Source organism: Ceratina calcarata, unplaced genomic scaffold (genome assembly GCF_001652005.2).
Source record: "Ceratina calcarata isolate Rehan_Ccalc_2016 unplaced genomic scaffold, ASM165200v1 scaffold297.2, whole genome shotgun sequence".
NCBI classification, from domain to species: domain Eukaryota; kingdom Metazoa; phylum Arthropoda; class Insecta; order Hymenoptera; family Apidae; genus Ceratina; species Ceratina calcarata.
In genome coordinates this window covers 382,711-401,515 of record NW_017152138.1, presented here as the reverse complement: position 1 = coordinate 401,515, position 18,805 = coordinate 382,711, and the positions used below count along the sequence as shown (strand labels likewise).

The 18,805-nt window shown below is 37.1% G+C and overlaps 1 protein-coding gene across 1 annotated transcript in view; it reads right to left on the bottom strand.

Moving 5' to 3' along the window:
- The window catches only part of Gycalpha99B (guanylate cyclase 1 soluble subunit alpha 2), a 36,364-nt gene that overhangs the window by 16,130 nt on the left and 1,429 nt on the right, over positions 1-18,805 (bottom strand). Inside the window, exon 2 of the mRNA XM_018023133.2 lies at positions 359-432. Coding sequence (XP_017878622.1) covers positions 359-432 — 74 coding nt within the window. The remainder of the gene's footprint in view (positions 1-358; positions 433-18,805) is intronic.

The following is an 18,805-nucleotide window of genomic DNA, read 5'->3' as shown; positions in this document are numbered from 1 at the left end:
CAAAGCGAAGAAATCTTATGTTAAGTTAGCAGACTAGATTATGTTATAAGATTTTTGGGACGTCATTTCTGTCGACCCTCATTTAGTCTACTCCTTCAAGTTATTTATTGTACATATACTTCGTGTTCTGATTCATGTCTGTATTGTTAAATATTTTTAATAATTTGTCAAAGTGTTTAAAATACGAACAAAAATATTGTGCAAAGCTACGAGGGTTCCAAACGTTTCAGCAACATGTAGACACAGTATTACTAAAAGAGTTGACCAACTTTTCAATCCTTCCGCTAATTTAGCGCATATTTATTGAAGTGATGGTTACTTTAGAAGCCGCAGAGTATTTGCAGGAAGAAATACTTACAGTGACCTGACGGTTTCGAATGACTCCTCGCCTTTGCTCAAACGGGTCGACAGAGCCAAGGCAACTACTTCATTCTGCAATAAAAACGAAAGTTGTTGTAAAATCGTGGATGTAGAAGTAAACGAAATAAGATAGACATCGTTGAGTGGGACGAAATGTGTATTTTTTTTGTGAAATATACCTATAAGTAAATATCATACGTTGCCACTGAATTCTTAATTAAAATTATGATTTAATTTCAACATTTACTTTCTTTCAGTTTTTTATGCTTGAATTTTCATGAATGGTGCAATAAACTTAATATCGTATACTGTACTGCAGGATAAATAAAAAAATGAACAAGCCACTAATTTAATAATTCATGATAGCATCCAATGCTCTCGGAAGTTTAATCTGTCGCAATACTTCCAATTAACTTAATAAATTGACCGTCGTATTGATTTCACGTAATCTGACCCGGCAAATTGCATCTGTACCAATCCGACTTCGTCGAGGAGATGGAGATTGGAGTCGCGGCAAATAAGTACTTCGAGCCCAGTAACCGTATTTCACTCTCCAAATTCCTTTCGGGTATTACATAAAAACCACATCTGTCACCAAGGTGAAGATCTATACTTTTCGAATAATAAAACAAATTCGTTATTTCAAAGAATCAGGACAACTGTTTCTCTGAGTTCTTATTATTTATTTTAACTTGGACTAGTATATCATTAGCTAAATTTCCATTTAATTTAAGGGGAGTGTATAGATTGCTAAAATCAACGTTTTCCTATCAGGAATTTCAGTGGCAAGAAATGTTTTTGCGTCATGAGATACATAGAATTGTGATAGGATTAATAATCGTCCAAGATAATTTAATAGAGGCATTTCGCATGGAGCTGATCTGGTTTTTAATCGTTAGTTATGACGCGCACTTCGCGGTAGAATTTATGGCCCACACGGTGCTCCAAGCTACAGCCAACTATTCTCCAAAATGTGAGGGTGAGTAGGGGGAAGAATCTCTACTCGCGGAACGATTATGCGAGACATTACTTTGCCTACGTGACCCTTGTTGCATTATACATACATATATGTATATGTAGAATCGTTTCTATGGCCAGTGTCTGGCTCAGAATTTAATTATGATCTGTATTATTCATAAAAGTTTCGCGTCCAAAAATGTCAAATTTTCATTCGCACATGTTTTAAAAAATTATTACTAATGGCTGAAAGATTTCATTGTCTTTTATAAATATTACAAGATACACCGAAAAAAATGATTTGCATAATAGTTTTGCTGGAACTAAAATATTATTGACAGTCCTCTTAAATTCGATTTAAAATGACTTGAACTTTACACGTATAAGTCGCAAAGTTCAGCTACATATTTCATCGTAGTACGTCTCGCAGGATGCAACATAAATTCTTAATACGAAACCACTGGTCCGTAAATTTTGTATTTTGGTTACTTGCGCTTGAGAGTAGCGTACGCGACACGCCAATCGCCGAAAAATACTGCCAAGGAAATATATCTAAAAATACATTCCACATAGGAATTCAAAATTAATGTCACAATGTTTCTTATTTTTCGTATCGGTATGGTAAAAAGTGTCGCGTATTTTACAATTCGACCACATGGAAATGTACTTAATATACTGTTTTGCCTGAACTGAAACCTTATTGAATTTTTCTGAATCAACAACTGAACGTAATAAAAATCGATTTTTTAATAAATACGAGTTTTAAAATAGCATTTCGAAGAACGTTTTGCTTCCTATAACCAAATTCCATGGCGAAATTCCCAGAGCCATAAACAGGAAGCAGCTCTTAGTCAACAAGCGATCGGTATTAGGAAAATGTATTACGTCGAACAAAAGACTGTGAAGCAAAGGTGTCGAGACGAGCCGACATCTTGTAAAGGCGGATCGAACGTTCCTTTGTGAGCCGCGCTTCTATTCGAAAAGATTTTACATGGAAGTATACGAGTTTTTGTCTCGGCAAAGGAACTGGGGCCATCGATCGATAATATAATCTCTATTATCGTCGACGGCGGCGACGACGTCGAGATCGTTACTTCTGTTTGACTTCGATATAGTCGTGCAGGGTGAAAAGTTTCTTCGTCTAAAAGCGGGCGACGCGGAGACCCGCCAAACCGAGCTAACGTCATCGTCTCGATTAAATTTCTTTACCGTCGTGAAACTTACTAAAAAACAAAAATAAAACGATCGAAAGAGCAGGCAAATTTTATTTCTTCGTCACCCTTTGACTTTAGGAGGCTTGACCCAGTTGGATAGGGTCGCTCAAATTAAATTTCCTACGAAACTTCCATAATAGTTGCCCAAACAATAATTTCATCCCAAATCTTTACCTTCAAAAGTTCGAGTGTTCTGTTATTACGTTGAGTATTACGCGCGTTTGCCAATCATAATTGAAATTTATTTTTTTATCAGCTGGGCGAAATTATAGCAACTTATTCTGTACAATCACAACATCAGGTCAAAGTATGATACATATTGGAACTGCATACATAAAATTTTAATAAACAGTGCATAGTTATCAACAAATATTTGTCTGTCCTCCATTTCCGTCTATCAATCAACTTACATTGTGGAACTTTGCAAATTTGTTATGTTTCGCGCTGGATAGAATATCTTCCGCACCTCCTCGCGACACGTGACAGTTTTTCGATGACGTTCGTAACTGTTTTTCCACATGATTGATGAGAGTCGTTCGAATCTCGATACATTTGCGTGCTCATCGATACGTATGCGAAAACCGATTAAAAATAGGTAAATGAATTTTCGCGACAGATCTGGGCTATTAATCGCATGAAAAACGCAGCCGTGATTCCAATTAATTTGTGCAATCGACTACGCGATAATGTTCGATCAATGGGGATACTAATGGAGACTTAATCCGCGACATCGGTTCACTAAATAATGTATTTATCTTCCAGGATGTGATTTTACTAAAGAGAAAACGTTTGTTTGTATGTTAGTCAATATCGGAAAATGTTCCTTTGTCACATAATAAATCATTCTGGTACATGTATGTATGTGTGTTTGCACGACTAAACCGAACAATTTATGTTACTTGAACACGAATAATTGGCGAAAGTTGCATAAATTCGTTGATCATAAATTTTAGTTACGTTTAGACTACCATAAAAATGTAAGTCAAGCACTGAAATTCGGGTGTTTCATCGAAATTGGACGCGAGTAACCAGTGTACACCATGCACTGCGTTAAATGGAATTTGGCAAAAGCAATGGTCGTGCTGGTACATTATGTCTCAATAGTACCCCGATTAAAGCCAAAATCGATAGCTGGGGTAATGGTAAGCTGTAAATGGCTGATCGAATCATTTGCGAAAAGCATGCGCCTTAGAACGAAACGATTCTCAGGAAAAATTTTCTCTCTCTTTCTCTTATTAAACGCATCTTCACGTTGAAAGCATCGCCCAAGTTCCTCTCAAGACTTTTACCGAGTTTTAAAGAGTGTTACGAGGCATGTTTGTTACACGGTCCGTTTTGTATTGCGTATACGTACGTATAATACACATGTACCCCCACCTAGTTTTTCATCCTGAATATGCATTAGAGGTTTCTGTATTCCCGTCTTTAGGCTCGGAGTTTGTTAACATATAGAAGGCGTGTATTTTTCCTTTTCACTGCATGCGTGCAAACATCATTCAGATATTAATAAAAATATCGCATAAAACGTTTCACAAGTAGGACTCTCTAATTTATGAAACTGAACGAAGTTCAGCTCACACGATTATAAAGTATTTTATTAGGTCACAATGAAGTAATATCTTTACTTCCTTTCCACACAAAATGCGCAATGCACAGCTGCAACTTCGGCATAGACGTCGGTGACAGAATTGGATTTCCCGACAGCGTTGAAACGACACGACGCGCCATCCAGTTAAGGTCGCATAAAAAAATACATCACGGATGTCACCGCGAGTCGTAGAAATAAGGTCTGACAGACGTCGCGAATTAATTGTTCCCCTCGGTGACAGAGACAAGTGTAGGGACACCCTCGACTCAATAGGGACGATGCTAAATCGACCAGCGATCATTCCAATTTCGACGAATTGGACGAACGAGAACTTGTAACTTCGTTACTTAGTCAAATTGTCAGGAACCAAGTTTTTTGCACATTCTCGTGATCGTTGTCAAACGAAATTGGCTGCGATCGAAGATTGTTACAAGAGGAAATTGTATTTCTTAAAATGAATGGCGACCGAACGCCGGGTATTATAGACTTATGTACTTTTGTGCATGTCTCAAATGCTCAAATATTTCCTTCATCCCTTGAAACATAAAGGAAGTATATTTCTGTAGACTATCTTTAAAATTTCGTCTTATCGCAAGTTTGCTTATGCGTTTGTGAGAAACTGATCTTGGTGAAGCATATAGTTGATGTAGTAAACCCCAAGGAGTTTGACCACGAAAGTCTGCAGCGTACATACATATGCAGACCGTACTTGGTCGTTGGATCTACTTTAGGTTTCCATTGAGCATTTAGGAGTAGGAAAGAAACTACTTCTGTGAACTCTTGATTTCTCGGAAACTTCGTATCCTTTCTAAGAAATGCTTTCAAGCTAAATTCGTCGAGAATGAAATTGCCGGTATCATCTCATGTTATTTTAAAGGCATACATTTGCGAGCGCTTCTGGCTGAGAGGTTAACAGATGACTCAGAAACATTTCAAGATTTACATTCCATTAAACATCGACAGCCATTCCATGCATATTCATTTTGCGAGGACCCGAGCGTATCAACAAATGTAATAAAAAATTGTCTTGTTCAATTCGATCGGCATGCGAAGCAGAGATCGTCTCGAGCGTGTATAGACTTTGTCGAGCGGCTGTTGAATTTTACAACAATTTATACAAACACCGCGCGAATTCGAATAAACATTTTACAAACGAAATCATTTTACACGCTCGCATTCTCATATTCAGATTTCGTTCGTACTCCGAACGAGCAAATATTGATATAATCGCATGGAAACTGCAAATTTTCATACACGCGGCGTTTATACAATCGACTAAAGGAGTTCGTGCGGAAAATCTGAATATGAAAATCAAACGAACGGGACTCTCGAACCGCGGCCGAACGAAAGATGCCGCCCGGGGGCACCGCGTGAATTTCCGTGCAATCGCGTCGAGCACTCGCGATGATAGAAGAACAATGCGGATTACAACTACCAGCAGCGTTGCGATGCCTTTGTTGTTCGTGCAGTTGCACGGTGCGCTGAAGATTCGTTTCAGATGTTAAAGAGCTACAGTTTAACGAAAAGACGTTTTATTCTATACAGCGTGCATACTTCATACAATTTTCGTTTATCATTTAATATTCGAAAGCGTTTAGATAATTTGTCAAATAATATGCAATGTATAAATAGTAAAGTATTACGGTTTTCAATTAAAACACGTTCAGAGTTTTGTTCTTCATACAGGAAATCCGTGAAGGACAATTACGTAGTCAGGAGCGAACATTTTGAAAAAGCGAAGGAACGTGAACGAAATCAGGTCGGGATGATAGAATTACGATGAAAGGGATTCCGTTCGTACCTGTGTGGCGTCGGATAATATCTACATACTTATTCAACCCATACATCTCTTCTTCTTTATCCTACTTCTACTCTGTCGAGCGCCTAATGCGACTAGAAGCTTCGCTCCATTCGCACAATACAAATCTTTATAAAAACATTGCGACGCGGTGAAATATTACAGTAGAATATGATGATAGGAGGATGTGTAATTAATATAATAGATACAGAGTTGTTTCCTTGGATAGCTTCGAATAGCTTATATTACTCTTTCGTAGGAAATTGTACGTAATTTGAGTAAAATAATATAAACGTGCAATGGAGAACTGGCCAACTAAATACTTGAGGCTATTCATATGGAAGCCTGTATAGAAGCCTGTTATATTCCCAACAATAAAGTATACATTCCAAGTATACATCAGTGTAATCTAATATCATTTATTAATTTATAATATAAACGGAGCTCATTAGTAAACAAGAATTTTCAATAAAATTTTTCTTTGACATAAGTTTCCATGCCTACATGTACATATATCAATTTTTGCTCGAGGCTGTTCATACCGAGAAGCATTGTATCTTGCTCGCTGGTTTCCATTTATTCCTGTATATGTGATCTCCGTTTAATCACGCCCACAGGTAAAGTGAGATCATTTGTCACATTTATACAGTTTGTATGCCATTGATGATATGGAAAGTAGTTGTGCGAAGAAAATTATGTGCAATACTTGGAACAAGTAACGGAAGGAATCGTTTCAGGATTTGAATAGGAGTGGCGCGTTACTCGGGGCGTCTTTTCCTCGCAGGTAAGATTGAAACTACCCTGTACAAAAAGATAACGAGATCTTTTGCTCGAAGATATGCTGAATCTAATAATGCGATGCGCTCTGACGAGTTTTCGACTCTAGCGTCAATTTCCCACTAAGCTGATACATTCACGCTAACAGCCGACAGGGAACGTAAGTTGCCGTTGATCTTATTTTATTGCCGCGTTGTCAGTTTATGGAAAATGAAAATGGCGGAATTGAATCTCGAACGTATTGGGAATAGAAGAGCAGATAAGGCGCGCGAAAAATTGAGCTGGAACGAAGCAACGGGGAAATGCAATTTTTAGACGTGTGAAAGATGAAAATGTCGTGGAAGAGCTCACCAGTTTCTATCTTATCATCTATCTGTGATAAAAATTAGTATAAGACAACATATTTATGATAAATATATTAATAAATTGTTCTATTTTCGGAATCGGAAATTTATACTTCTCGGATGCTTTCCAATTGGAATTTCTAACAAATGGCTGGCTGACGGAGACAGGCAATCTCGTTGTTCTCATGCGAACTGCAAAACAACAGCGAAATCTATTTACACGAAGATGACGACAATATGGAGCCACTTTGTCACTTTCGTGTCACTGTACGTGTACATATAGCATAGTTAAAGGGAATGCATGAGCGAAATTGTCTCTTATTTCAAAGAATTATGTCCGCACTAAAGCATATATAGCATGCAGAATAAATCGACAATTTATTGCTTTACTGTCGCGGAGTAATACGCTGCTTCCAACATGTGGACGGTGAATTCTTATGGACAAAGATGCTTCTCCTTTTTGTTTCTTTTTCGCAATAATATTAGCTGTCTCTTTTCAAGGTACACACACTGTTCTCAAAAAGAGTGTTGCGAATCTTAAATTGAAAATGTAAGTGAGTGTATTCAAACAAATATTCTTCGGACAAAACGAACCGCTAGGGGCAAAACTGAATGAACAGGGTTACGACAGAAGCATTATTCTTTAAGAATTCATTTGCTAAAAGTCAATATTGAATATATGCGTGGCACGAACAACGAGACAATGACGAAGCAACTGAACTCAAAAAGAACTGACGAAAAAAAAAGAAGCAAAGTCTCTTGAAACGATGCAGTGCTCAAAACTTTGCGGAACTACCTCCGGTGCATTCCATTGTTTCGAAGAGAAAATGCAAAACTGCGAGATCAAAATTGTCGTTCCCGCCAGCAACGCTAAATCTCCGTGGAACACTTTCACAAGAGCCTGTCCTATCTCACGCCTACTTTCGGTTAATAGTGCGCGCATTTGTGTGCGGCATATACATGTAATGCGCATTTACTTCAATGCGCGTTGGAAATGCACCTTGCGTTCCGCGACTCAATAAAACTTCTATCTGCTCGCGTTGCAGTTGTGCAACTGCCTATTTAGAGAATGAGTGTCTAGAGAGAGGATTATGAACGTGTCGCGATAAGAAAGGTTGTTCATTCGAGGCGTTTGGAAATTAAGATCAACTCATTATTAGTTGAAATTCTACCAGCAGGCTGATTTTAATTAAATCAGTGAGAACAAAAGTGCGCTCGGATAAGATTGCTGTTCATTTAATTGCTAATACGCATTAAATCTAAAAAATCGTGTATAAAAAAAAGTTTTGCTTCCGAAGTCTCTTTAGAAAGAATTTATCTCACGTAAATACGCGCAATGGATAACAAATACAGTAAACGAAGGCGGAAAGTAAACAGCGCTTGAAAAAATACGCAACGCAAAAGTGCAGCGGTGACGCAAAACATGCAAAACAGGTACGATCTAACGATAGAAAAACAATACAAACGAAATACCATAGGAAGAAAAAGTATATGGCAAAATTGACGATGTGAAGTCGTCAAATATCGTTCACAACGAAGAGAACAATGGTATTCTATACTGTAGGTAACTGTACTGCAAACTGCAACGTCATGAAATTTGTTACGACGCGCAAGGAGCAAAAGAATTTCAAACGCCATCGCACCGTTTTACTACTTTAGAAGGGGTTTTATTAGTTTTTAGTAGCTTTCGGTTATAGCCTGTGAAAATGACTTGAGGAATTATAGCTAAAATTAGTTCAGCGTTGTTTGAATTGCTGTAAATTTTTATACGACGCGTGGTTCACTCTATTCATTTATATCGCACACATACATTTTATGTACACGGATAAATCTGTAACGAACTTTTATTTTGTCGCTCGTCGCGATGCACACATGAAAAACACACCGATTCTCTAATAGCAAATCTGCCAGCTAACATAACAATAAATATCATTGCTTTAATAAATACCATACTAACAATAAATATCGTAAATATCAAGACCTATAGGTAGTTTTTAAACATGTCACAATTTATCAAACATTTGTCTTTAAAAGTGGATTAATCAGATGTGCGTTTCTGCGATGAGGACATCTGACTTGCGAAACGAACAAATTTTTATTTTCCCATTTAGACAATAAAAATATAATCAACAGTTAATTCTGTGCGTCAGACAACAAAAATCAATGAATTACGGTAACAAAATTGATTTTCACCTTTTTTAATCTGAATATGTATCCTTGTTACCGTAAAGCTCGCGACTCGAGATCTCGTAAATCCCTTTAATCCAGCCGACATATGCACCGACAACGATTCATTATTTGAATATCGGTCGCGGTCGATCGGTCGATGTTTCTTCGCGCTTACCGTGGCCCGTAACATCGAATCGATCACGACGTTCCCACAGGCTCGCCGCGGGACCGCAATCGTTGCCCTGGTATTCTATTCGAAACGTACTGCTAGCTGTACGATTATTTCGAGACCCGGAAGCATCATGAAGACGCATATCCTTGTATCGTACTACCGTTGCCTATCATTATGAATGGGTAAGCAATGCATCATTATAGCATAGCTCCGTTCATAAGTCTTAGGACACTCTCAAATGCTTATTGTCGATCCAAAAACCTGACAAATATTTCAATTACGAGGAAACTATTTAAATTGGGAAATCATTCAATAAATTGTACAGACGTAATTGTGCTAAAAATATAATAAATCATGGTTCATTCCAATTTCAGGGAACAGTAGGATCATGTATTTTTTTTTTGTTTTAAAAGTTAAATGGATAAGACCAACTTCCAACCTAAAAGCCACGAGCGACGAAGACACGAGCGGCCGCGTATATCGATCGCATCCAGTTGTATCGCGTGTGTTTTCTATTTGCAATTGGACGGTGACATCGCATCGCGTCGGGCCGACCAAAATCTCGGCCACGGATATTTTAAAGCTAAGTCGGAACTTGTTATTTGTTCTATTTGTACCCGTATTTTGTGGCCGGAAACTAGGCGAGCAAGAGCCGCCTAAGTTATTTATCGCGACTACGTCGCGACCGTGTTGAACTTGTTGATGATAGAAATTTGTTTCCTGATTCTTTGTGAAATGACGGAGAATTTTTGTTTCATCCTGAGCTCAATCCGGAAGTCGATGACGAAGATTTATTGGCGCAAGCTTTTTATCAGAACTCAAACTGTACCGAATACGAAGTGATAAATAGAATTCGGCGGTGTTGGAATCTTTTCGGGAAACGATGCAAAATTTCGCTCAGTTTTTGTGGGTATCCGTTTCTGACACAGTACATGGATAATAGAAATTTCACGAATTGATTCTACTACAAAATTGTCTGGAATATGAAATAATTTCCTTCGAAGTCCGAAGTGTGTTGTATAAAAAGATTATATTTATACACCGCCATTCTGTTGCAATTTAAACTGCTAAATCTAACAATGATTCGATTCTATTAATCTAATACGAAATCAGTAACAGAAACTTTATGGTTCGATTCCTTTCCAGCATTGTAAAGAATTTCACTTGTCAATTTCGTGGTCGCGATGGGAAAGACGCATGGCATTCTCTCTGCTCAGTGATTAGCAGTTGGTTAAATCCTGAGAGAGCAGTCATCGTTCTTTTATGCGCATTAAATGGACTGTAAAATTCAATTTATCGCGGTTCGAATAATGGAAGATTTTCTTGCGCGTAATTCATCTACAACCTCTCCTCGTCTTCACCGATTACTCTGTGTAATGGATATCGCGCTAGAATATTATTTATTCGTTCGTTTGTCATTAGAGTGTGTATTCACCTGAATATCTTGCTTCTAGTAAGTAGATATTGAAAACGAAACCAACATATCAATAAATCCATCTGCAGAGACATAATAATGAAACGCAGGTGGGGACAAAAGATTACTGATTTTTATAATCGTTTCTGTTTAACGCGATAACAATTTTTCTATCAGACATGATACCTGTGTTATCCACCTTATGTAGCAAATATCCTGCAGACCACGTTTGTTCGTGGGTAGAACGGCTTTGTCTTCTTTTATGAGCCATCAACACGCTCTCGGTAAGTAATCATGTTCACTAACACATACTTCTCACTTATAACCCAGCATCATCCAGCGTTCCATACCAGGATAAGAAATACGGAGTGAGACGTAAAACTCAGTAAGCTTGGAGCTTAGTTTGGACAACGCTGCCCTTACCACAAGCGTAGTGTTTGGTGTTTCTTAAGACTTAGTTTCTGATCCAGAGGCAAACTTTAAGATTAAAATTAAAAACAAACGATGCAACCATATGAATTTTAATAAATAACATCGAAATAAATCTTGTTGCACAATTTGTTCAGTGTTTAATATTGAGAAAATTATTAATTTCTTCGATCGTTTTGAATATTGAAATGAAACGAGAAATATTTATTGTGCGATTACCAATGAATAATTATAAAACACGGTACTTATATTATTTGATTTACAGATTTTAATTTGCGCATTAAAATTAAATCGAGAAAAGCTGCTTACATATTCAACTTAGGTTTGCGCTATAATCTGTTCAAACGTATGAAGACGTGGCATAGCACGTGGAACAGGAGACTCAAAACTTGATAAACTTAATATAAGATTTCACTTCATATAAGATGATAATGTAATGCATCTGTTAATACTTTGATGGATTATTCAATTAAGAGCTCACGCATAAAGATCTGTACATATATGCGTTGTCGCATAAGATGTTCTTCGTAATTGGAACGGAACATTAAGGTCACATACGACGCATTCTTCCGATTACATTCCCATCGGACTGCCATTAGCGATTACGCGGCCAAAGTGAATCCTAGTGGAATTGTGGAACTTAAAACGGACGATGTAAAAGCTGCTTGACTAAATTTGCCATGCTCCCAGGATTAGGCAACTTAATTCCTTTAATTCCCGTTTACGAGGCAACAGTGCACCTTGCACAAAGAGAAACGCGACGACGCGGCACGGCGGCGGCGCCTACTGAAAAATTGAATGCGCTATCCGAAACGATGCATCAAAGGTTTATACGAGGTTTGTGCAAAAAGAATCCTACATTGTTCCAGTAACTAATCTTACTACCGAGGACATTTTTGGGAACAATATCGTCAAACTAAACTGTGTTTTTTGAGCACGAGAATGAATCTTCTTTAATATTTTTGGATTAAGTAATAAAAATTGCAAGAAGACAATCTGGAGAATAAGAAGTGAGTCGGAAGGTAAGGAATTTCTATTTGATTTCGTCCTAAGGTCAGTCATCTTTTAGATAGATATCGGCAGACAGAATTCTTTCGTTCTCCATTGCATTTTCTCTTTATTGCAACGGCTCGCTGGCTTTCATTAATTTTTTACGAGTTTCACTCCCTCCAGTATCAGACAATAACCGCCATAGCTGGCTCTTCACTTTCTTTCATTATTTTAATATTTTACGTTCGCATTGTGTTGCAGTCGAAATAATAAAGAAAGCGGACGGTTTACTTTTATCCAATAAGAGTAACATAAATTGCAGAAATGAAGGCAAAGCACAGGAGAGCAAAATCGTATAGAGTATGAAAAATATTTGTTCCAATATTACACTGATATTTTACACGGCATGTTTTTTCATGGAAGTACAATTCTTTTCTTTGAGTTTCGCATATTTCTCGTCTGCTACTACTAGCATTGTCAAGATACATTCGAAGATACGGTTCGAGGATTATACGTATGTATTTATATGTATGTAGTATGTAGAACAACTTATAATATATCCATTATAATGACGTAGTGTTATTTATTAATAATTTCAATTTATTTATTAAATCTGTAAAACCATCTCTTAATTAGATTATACTTTCAACATTTCATTTAAATCTCAAAAACAGAGCATCTCTCGCGAGATGATTATTCGTTCGGTGAAAACACATAATACATTTTTTTCATTTAAATCCTTCATTTTCATTATCGGTAAGAATGTAATAAATGAACACCAGATATGAAGCGGATTGTACGCAAATAACGGGGTTCGGATTTTCATTTTCGAATGCCGTGCCACAATTAAATCATTATAACTTTTTTCGATAGAACGCCACGAGAGCTGTGATTGAATCAACAAGCCGTAAATTCGCCGTAAAAAACGGCGCAAAGTGGAAAAGAATACGACGTTTTCTGACACGATGAAATTAAAAGCGGAACCGGAGAAGCGCAAAAATAATATCTCGCCAACCGCGCCACTTCCTACGTTAATTGCTCTCGACCCTTTTCGGTCGAAGCAACCTACTCCAGCGTTCCTCTTTAAAAAACGTTCGATAATTCTTCTCTCGGGGGGAGGTGGGGGGGGGGCACGAGGAGATAGGGTTTGACTGCTCGAACAATTTTTCACAAAGAAAATGAATTCACATTGTCAATTTTTCTTCATTGTCATTATCATCCGTAATATTCGTTCCCCTTCAATCGCTGACAGCGAATAAAATGGATGCATTCTTAGTGTCACCGGCTTTACGTTTATGGCATTAATTAAAAATTTTCATAATAAATGTCACTTTGTGTTGATAAGAAGAATTTTTATCACAGACAAATTAAGACGTTTCGTTTGTTAAATCTAATTACATTCTTTCTCGATCCGACCATGTCAGAAGGTTTCTACTGTATTTAACCCTTCGAGGAATATTAACGGCAGAATTGTTATTTAGTAACACGTGCTGGTTTCTTTTGGTTTCAGTTTTTTTTATTTTTTAAAATTCTTGTTTCTCAAGAATTCATTAATTCTATCAAAGGTTACTATTTAACTAGAAAAAATTAAGTGCCTGACCATTTTTTGATCATCTTATACATATAGATACATAGATTTATTAGCAAACTTTACTCTTGTTTAACTCTCGTATCACTTTATGACAGTGAGAAGCGTAAGCGAAACGTTCAGGAAATAGAGATGATACGAGTCGTGTGCTTCAGATAGATGAGTGTTGTACACTGGAAGGTGAGTGTTTTTAAGGACGGTCAGTGCGTTGTGAGAGCAATACTGCGACAATATACCGAAGCGGAGAGGACATAAAGAGTTTTTTCGAGCGAACGTTTAAATGGACCGACCGAAGAAAGAGAGAGTGTGGTAGGTGTAAATGTAAAAAGCACAATTGTTCTACTTTAAATTATCTCTTTGCTAACGTGTTACGGGCAACAAATTGTCGGTATTAAACTGAAATTGTTTTTCACTTAAAATTAAACAGGACAGGAATGATTTATCTTCCTTAGTTCCTGGCTTCCGCAGAATGTTTGAAAGAATAAGTGGTGTTTGAATGTTAAACGTGGGATGTAGAAATGTATCTACTAATAAAATGAAATTAAATTTACCTTCATTTTTTTACGAGCCAGGACGACGTATAAGGGAGAGAGTAACGATATACGGCCAATATATTTCCAACTATGAAATACCACCGAACCAATTAATGGCACACAAAAACTAGTTTTAAAGGCTCATTTACTTCACATGATTGAAATCTACGGCGTTATTTATCCAGAGTGCACCGCGTCTTTTTGTGCCATCGCTCGCGATTCAAACTATTGTTTGCTCTCAAACACTGCTACATAGTTACCATCCAGAAGTACATTCTGGGTTACAAGCACGAGTGGCCTGACCGAGACGGAAAAAGTTAATAAAACAACGTAGAAAGCGGCTAAATGGAATTACAATGGGCCGAATTTGATATCCGGAAAATTTAAAGCTCTGGAAATTGAACATCCGATTGTCAGATAAATACGCCTTTCATCGATTCCAATTCTCTAGTGTAAACTTTGTAATCCTTAGTTACATTTATTGTTAATAATACTTAATCAAAATCTGTAGAACACCTTCGATTGAAACGAAAAACTTTGGCGTGTACATTTGTCGATGTGGAATATATAATAGTTTTGCTTGAACTTGTAATGAATCAATTTCGTTTCGTGTTATTTGTGAAATCCATTTTAGATATTGTATACGTATTCTACTGTGTGCTGCGAAAAAATTGTTCACATTGGTTTAAAATGAAAACCAATTAATTTCAAATAAGAGAAAATAAAACTCTATCAATACTTGTCCACCTTGGTTGTCGTTGTTTTTTTAACCTTGTTGCAAATACTGTTTCAATATCTGTACAAAACATTTGGATGAAAAAGCAGTCCCTCGATAACAATTTTCGACGGAGAAAACCCTTTCGCAGCAATTTCACCGTTCGTCCTCGATAGGTATCGATGAGTACTGTCCAACTCCGTTTCGATGGGACTCGCGTGTCCCGTATCGCTCACACGAAACTGACTAGAGCGAAACGCGAATTAACCAACGAGCAAAATCACGATGAAATCATTATATCATTTCTTGGGAAATACTTACATCGCGATTATTTAAAGTCGCGATCGTTGTTAAAAACGCAAACGGTCTTAACTGTGTAACCTGCACGAAGCTGTATTATTCGTTCGATGCGGCGCACTCCGAGTTACAGGAAGGAAACGAAAGCTAAGAATCGCCGTGATTACCATTGATGTTTATGCCAATAAAGTGTCCTCGAGTTCAACAGGTTACGCCTATGAAGCGTCGTTAAACGAAGAACAATTTTATTTCCTTTCATCGAATTTCTTTGACCCTCGCTCCGAGTAAATTTCGTCTAGGAGATCGCGGGAAACTGGCTAGATTACACAGAGTTCAGAAAGAGTATTGGAAATAAGCTTGATATTGCATTCCATGTTCAATTGGTCTCGTTGGTATCACGGATACTCGTTCAAGAGGTTACCATTCTGATCTCTCCTTTTCTGTAATTTTTCTGGTGTTAATTACTTGAAAGTCATTCAAAGACTTGTTAATAAATTGCGTTTGTAACACTGGCAAGACTCAATTGTTTCGAATAGCTGAAGAAACTACTTGTTCTTATTTACGTCTTCTTCTTTGATTTCTGTGTGCAACTTGAATTTATGTTTATATTCCTCGTTTAATTATCTTTTGAATGAATTTTTTTTAAGTGTTTCCGAATGATCTCCATTACATTACTTTATGAACTTGTTACTACCTCTGTAATGCAATTATAATTCTATTACAAACTTCTGCCGAGTTAAATGATATGAAATTCAATCTCTCTCTCTCTCTCTTTGAAACTTATATTAATAAAATGATTATAAAGCATCTAATTATAATTTATCTGTTAAACGAGACTCTTGGCAAGAAAGCAATCGAGCCGAGGAATTGTTCTGAAAATTTGTTTCACAACCATAATAGAAGATAATCAAAGTAAAAGAAAACGGGAGTCTTTTCGCAACCTCTTTTACTGGTTAAATCGTCGAATACACAGGAGATCCCTACAATCGAACGCATTAGCGCATTGTGCATTCGCGTTTATATAACAACTTGAGAACGTGAATTCCATTTCCGTAAAACGAGCGTTAACGAGCATACCTGAAAGAAATGGATCGGTTCACCGCATAACTAATTGACCATTTTAAATTATAAGTTTACAAAGAAACAAAGAACTAAAATTTGATCACCATCATTATTTATTAATTAATTCCTAGTAACATTTTTTTCTTTTATAAGAATTTATAGAATAACAATATTGAATACTTTTTATTTTTTATATTTTTTTTAATCCAAACAAAATTGAACATGGACCGATAATCTCTTCTTCTGAAATTGCTTTAATATTACGTACGCGTGAAAAACGTCAGCTGAACCACGTTAATTACAGGCGGACGGACGCGCATGGACATGAATGTCTCTTTAGTCAGCCAATGCAAACTTGAACACGCGAAATGGAAATTTTACTGGAGGCAGAGTTCCGAGGTATCGGATCTCAAATTAAGTGCCTGTAACCTGAAACGTACGTATGGGACAGTGTGCACGATTTTGGCTAACGGGACGACTCGACGGCTGTGATTTGAAATTCATATTACGCGTTAGCTCACATTACTCACCGCTTCCTCTAAACACAGAGACGAGGCACTGACGGGTTCACGAATGTTAAATGCTGCAGCATTATTCGAGACTTCCTGGAGCGGGAGTGGATCGATTCCTTACTCGATTGATGCGTCCTGAACTAATGGGAGTTCCATGACACGGGTAAAGGAAGGAAGAACTCGAACGAGGATGCCTCTTTTTTTTCCTAAGCTTGTAGCGAGTGCTACATTTATTACGTTCAACTTTGAACGATGATAAATGTCTTAATAATCGAGTGGACATTTCGAGACTTCTGTGCGTGAGATTAAGACACGTACGTTCCTGATCGTTCTTATTTGTGTAATAACGGTATGAACAATCTTTATATCAAGGAGACCACTCCCACGAGTGTTTCTTTGAATTCATTCGACAGAAAATCATTTAACAACGTGAGTGCATTAGAGAAATCTGTCGATAGCGAGCTCATCGATCATTCAAGCTGGGATAAACTCGCGAAATGTTGCGTCAGTTTTTTCGCCTACGCGCCACACAAAGATTTTCATAAAACGTCGACAATTATTATTAATCGACGCCGCGCCACACAGGAGTGCATCTCATCGTGCGACGATAGATAACTTCGGCGACGGTTTCGCGGCTGGTGGCAAAGCGGCAAGAGGCCACCGTACACGTTCATTGCACACTTCCGACCCAATTCCCCAGGAAGAATTCTAATTTGTATTACAAGCGAGATGCCAGTCGTATTTCTCCCAAACGATCTTGGCGATGTTATCGCGTTTAATAACGAAACGGTTACACGAACTGCTAACGAAACGGTTCCCTGCCACTCCGCGATCAGATGATTGCTAGAAACATACGGAAAAACAGTCCATTCCGGCCATTATTCTCCTCTCGTGAAATATGTGCAAAGTAGATGATAAGCGTAAGAAGAAAATAAAATATTTTGCTTCGCTATTGTGAATTTCATCGGACACTTTCATTCATTGATAGAGATAATTTAAAAGAATAACGAAATACTGATAGAAGAACATTCGTAAGTAAGCGTGTAATAAATCATATTTTTGCAGAACATCGATTCATTTTCGTATATGTATCAGTTACTTTTGATGTCATGCATAGTAATACATTTCGCATATTTTATTTATCATTATTGCATGCAAATGTCACCTACAATTAAACGTGAGATTGAATCCGATTGGGTGATGTTAAAGTTTATTACTGGGACGCCTACATTTAATTCCACGTTCGTCAAATTGAATAATTTATGATGTGAAATTCATGTTGCAAAGAAATTAGGACTATTCATTTATCTAAAGAGATAATAAAAAGTTTATTCATATGAGACGTACAGCGCGTTTCTGTCTAACTGGTATGATGTACTCTTCGTTCAAATGATAAATAATAAAAAGAAGAAGATGGAAGTATAGCATATTGTGTACTACCATAATATCAAGTTACAATCATAACAATCCTGGAATGATCAGTTAACAAAATAATTTGAAACTTGATATTTTGCATTTCCACTTTACTTTCATTTATTTGAAAGTGTAATTTTGTGGTTCATACAGCAAATTACAAAGAGACATTTTTATTGGCCAATTTTGAACGATGCATGCTTTTTGCAAACCTAACACTTTGTTTTCAAAAATTATATAATATCACAGTAATTATTTGTATCTCATTAAAAGAGGCAGGATGGAAAGTGCTCATTTTTAAAAACTGTCAACTGGAATCACTGTACGTTATCCAGGATTTTTTTACTTCGATTAACGAATTGTATTATCCTACAGCTTATCCTACAGTCTACTACAAATCCCGCATGATAGCCCTTGTAACCCGCATGGATCGTGTGCTTTCAGTGTAATAATTGCGCGCGGGACTGAGAAAC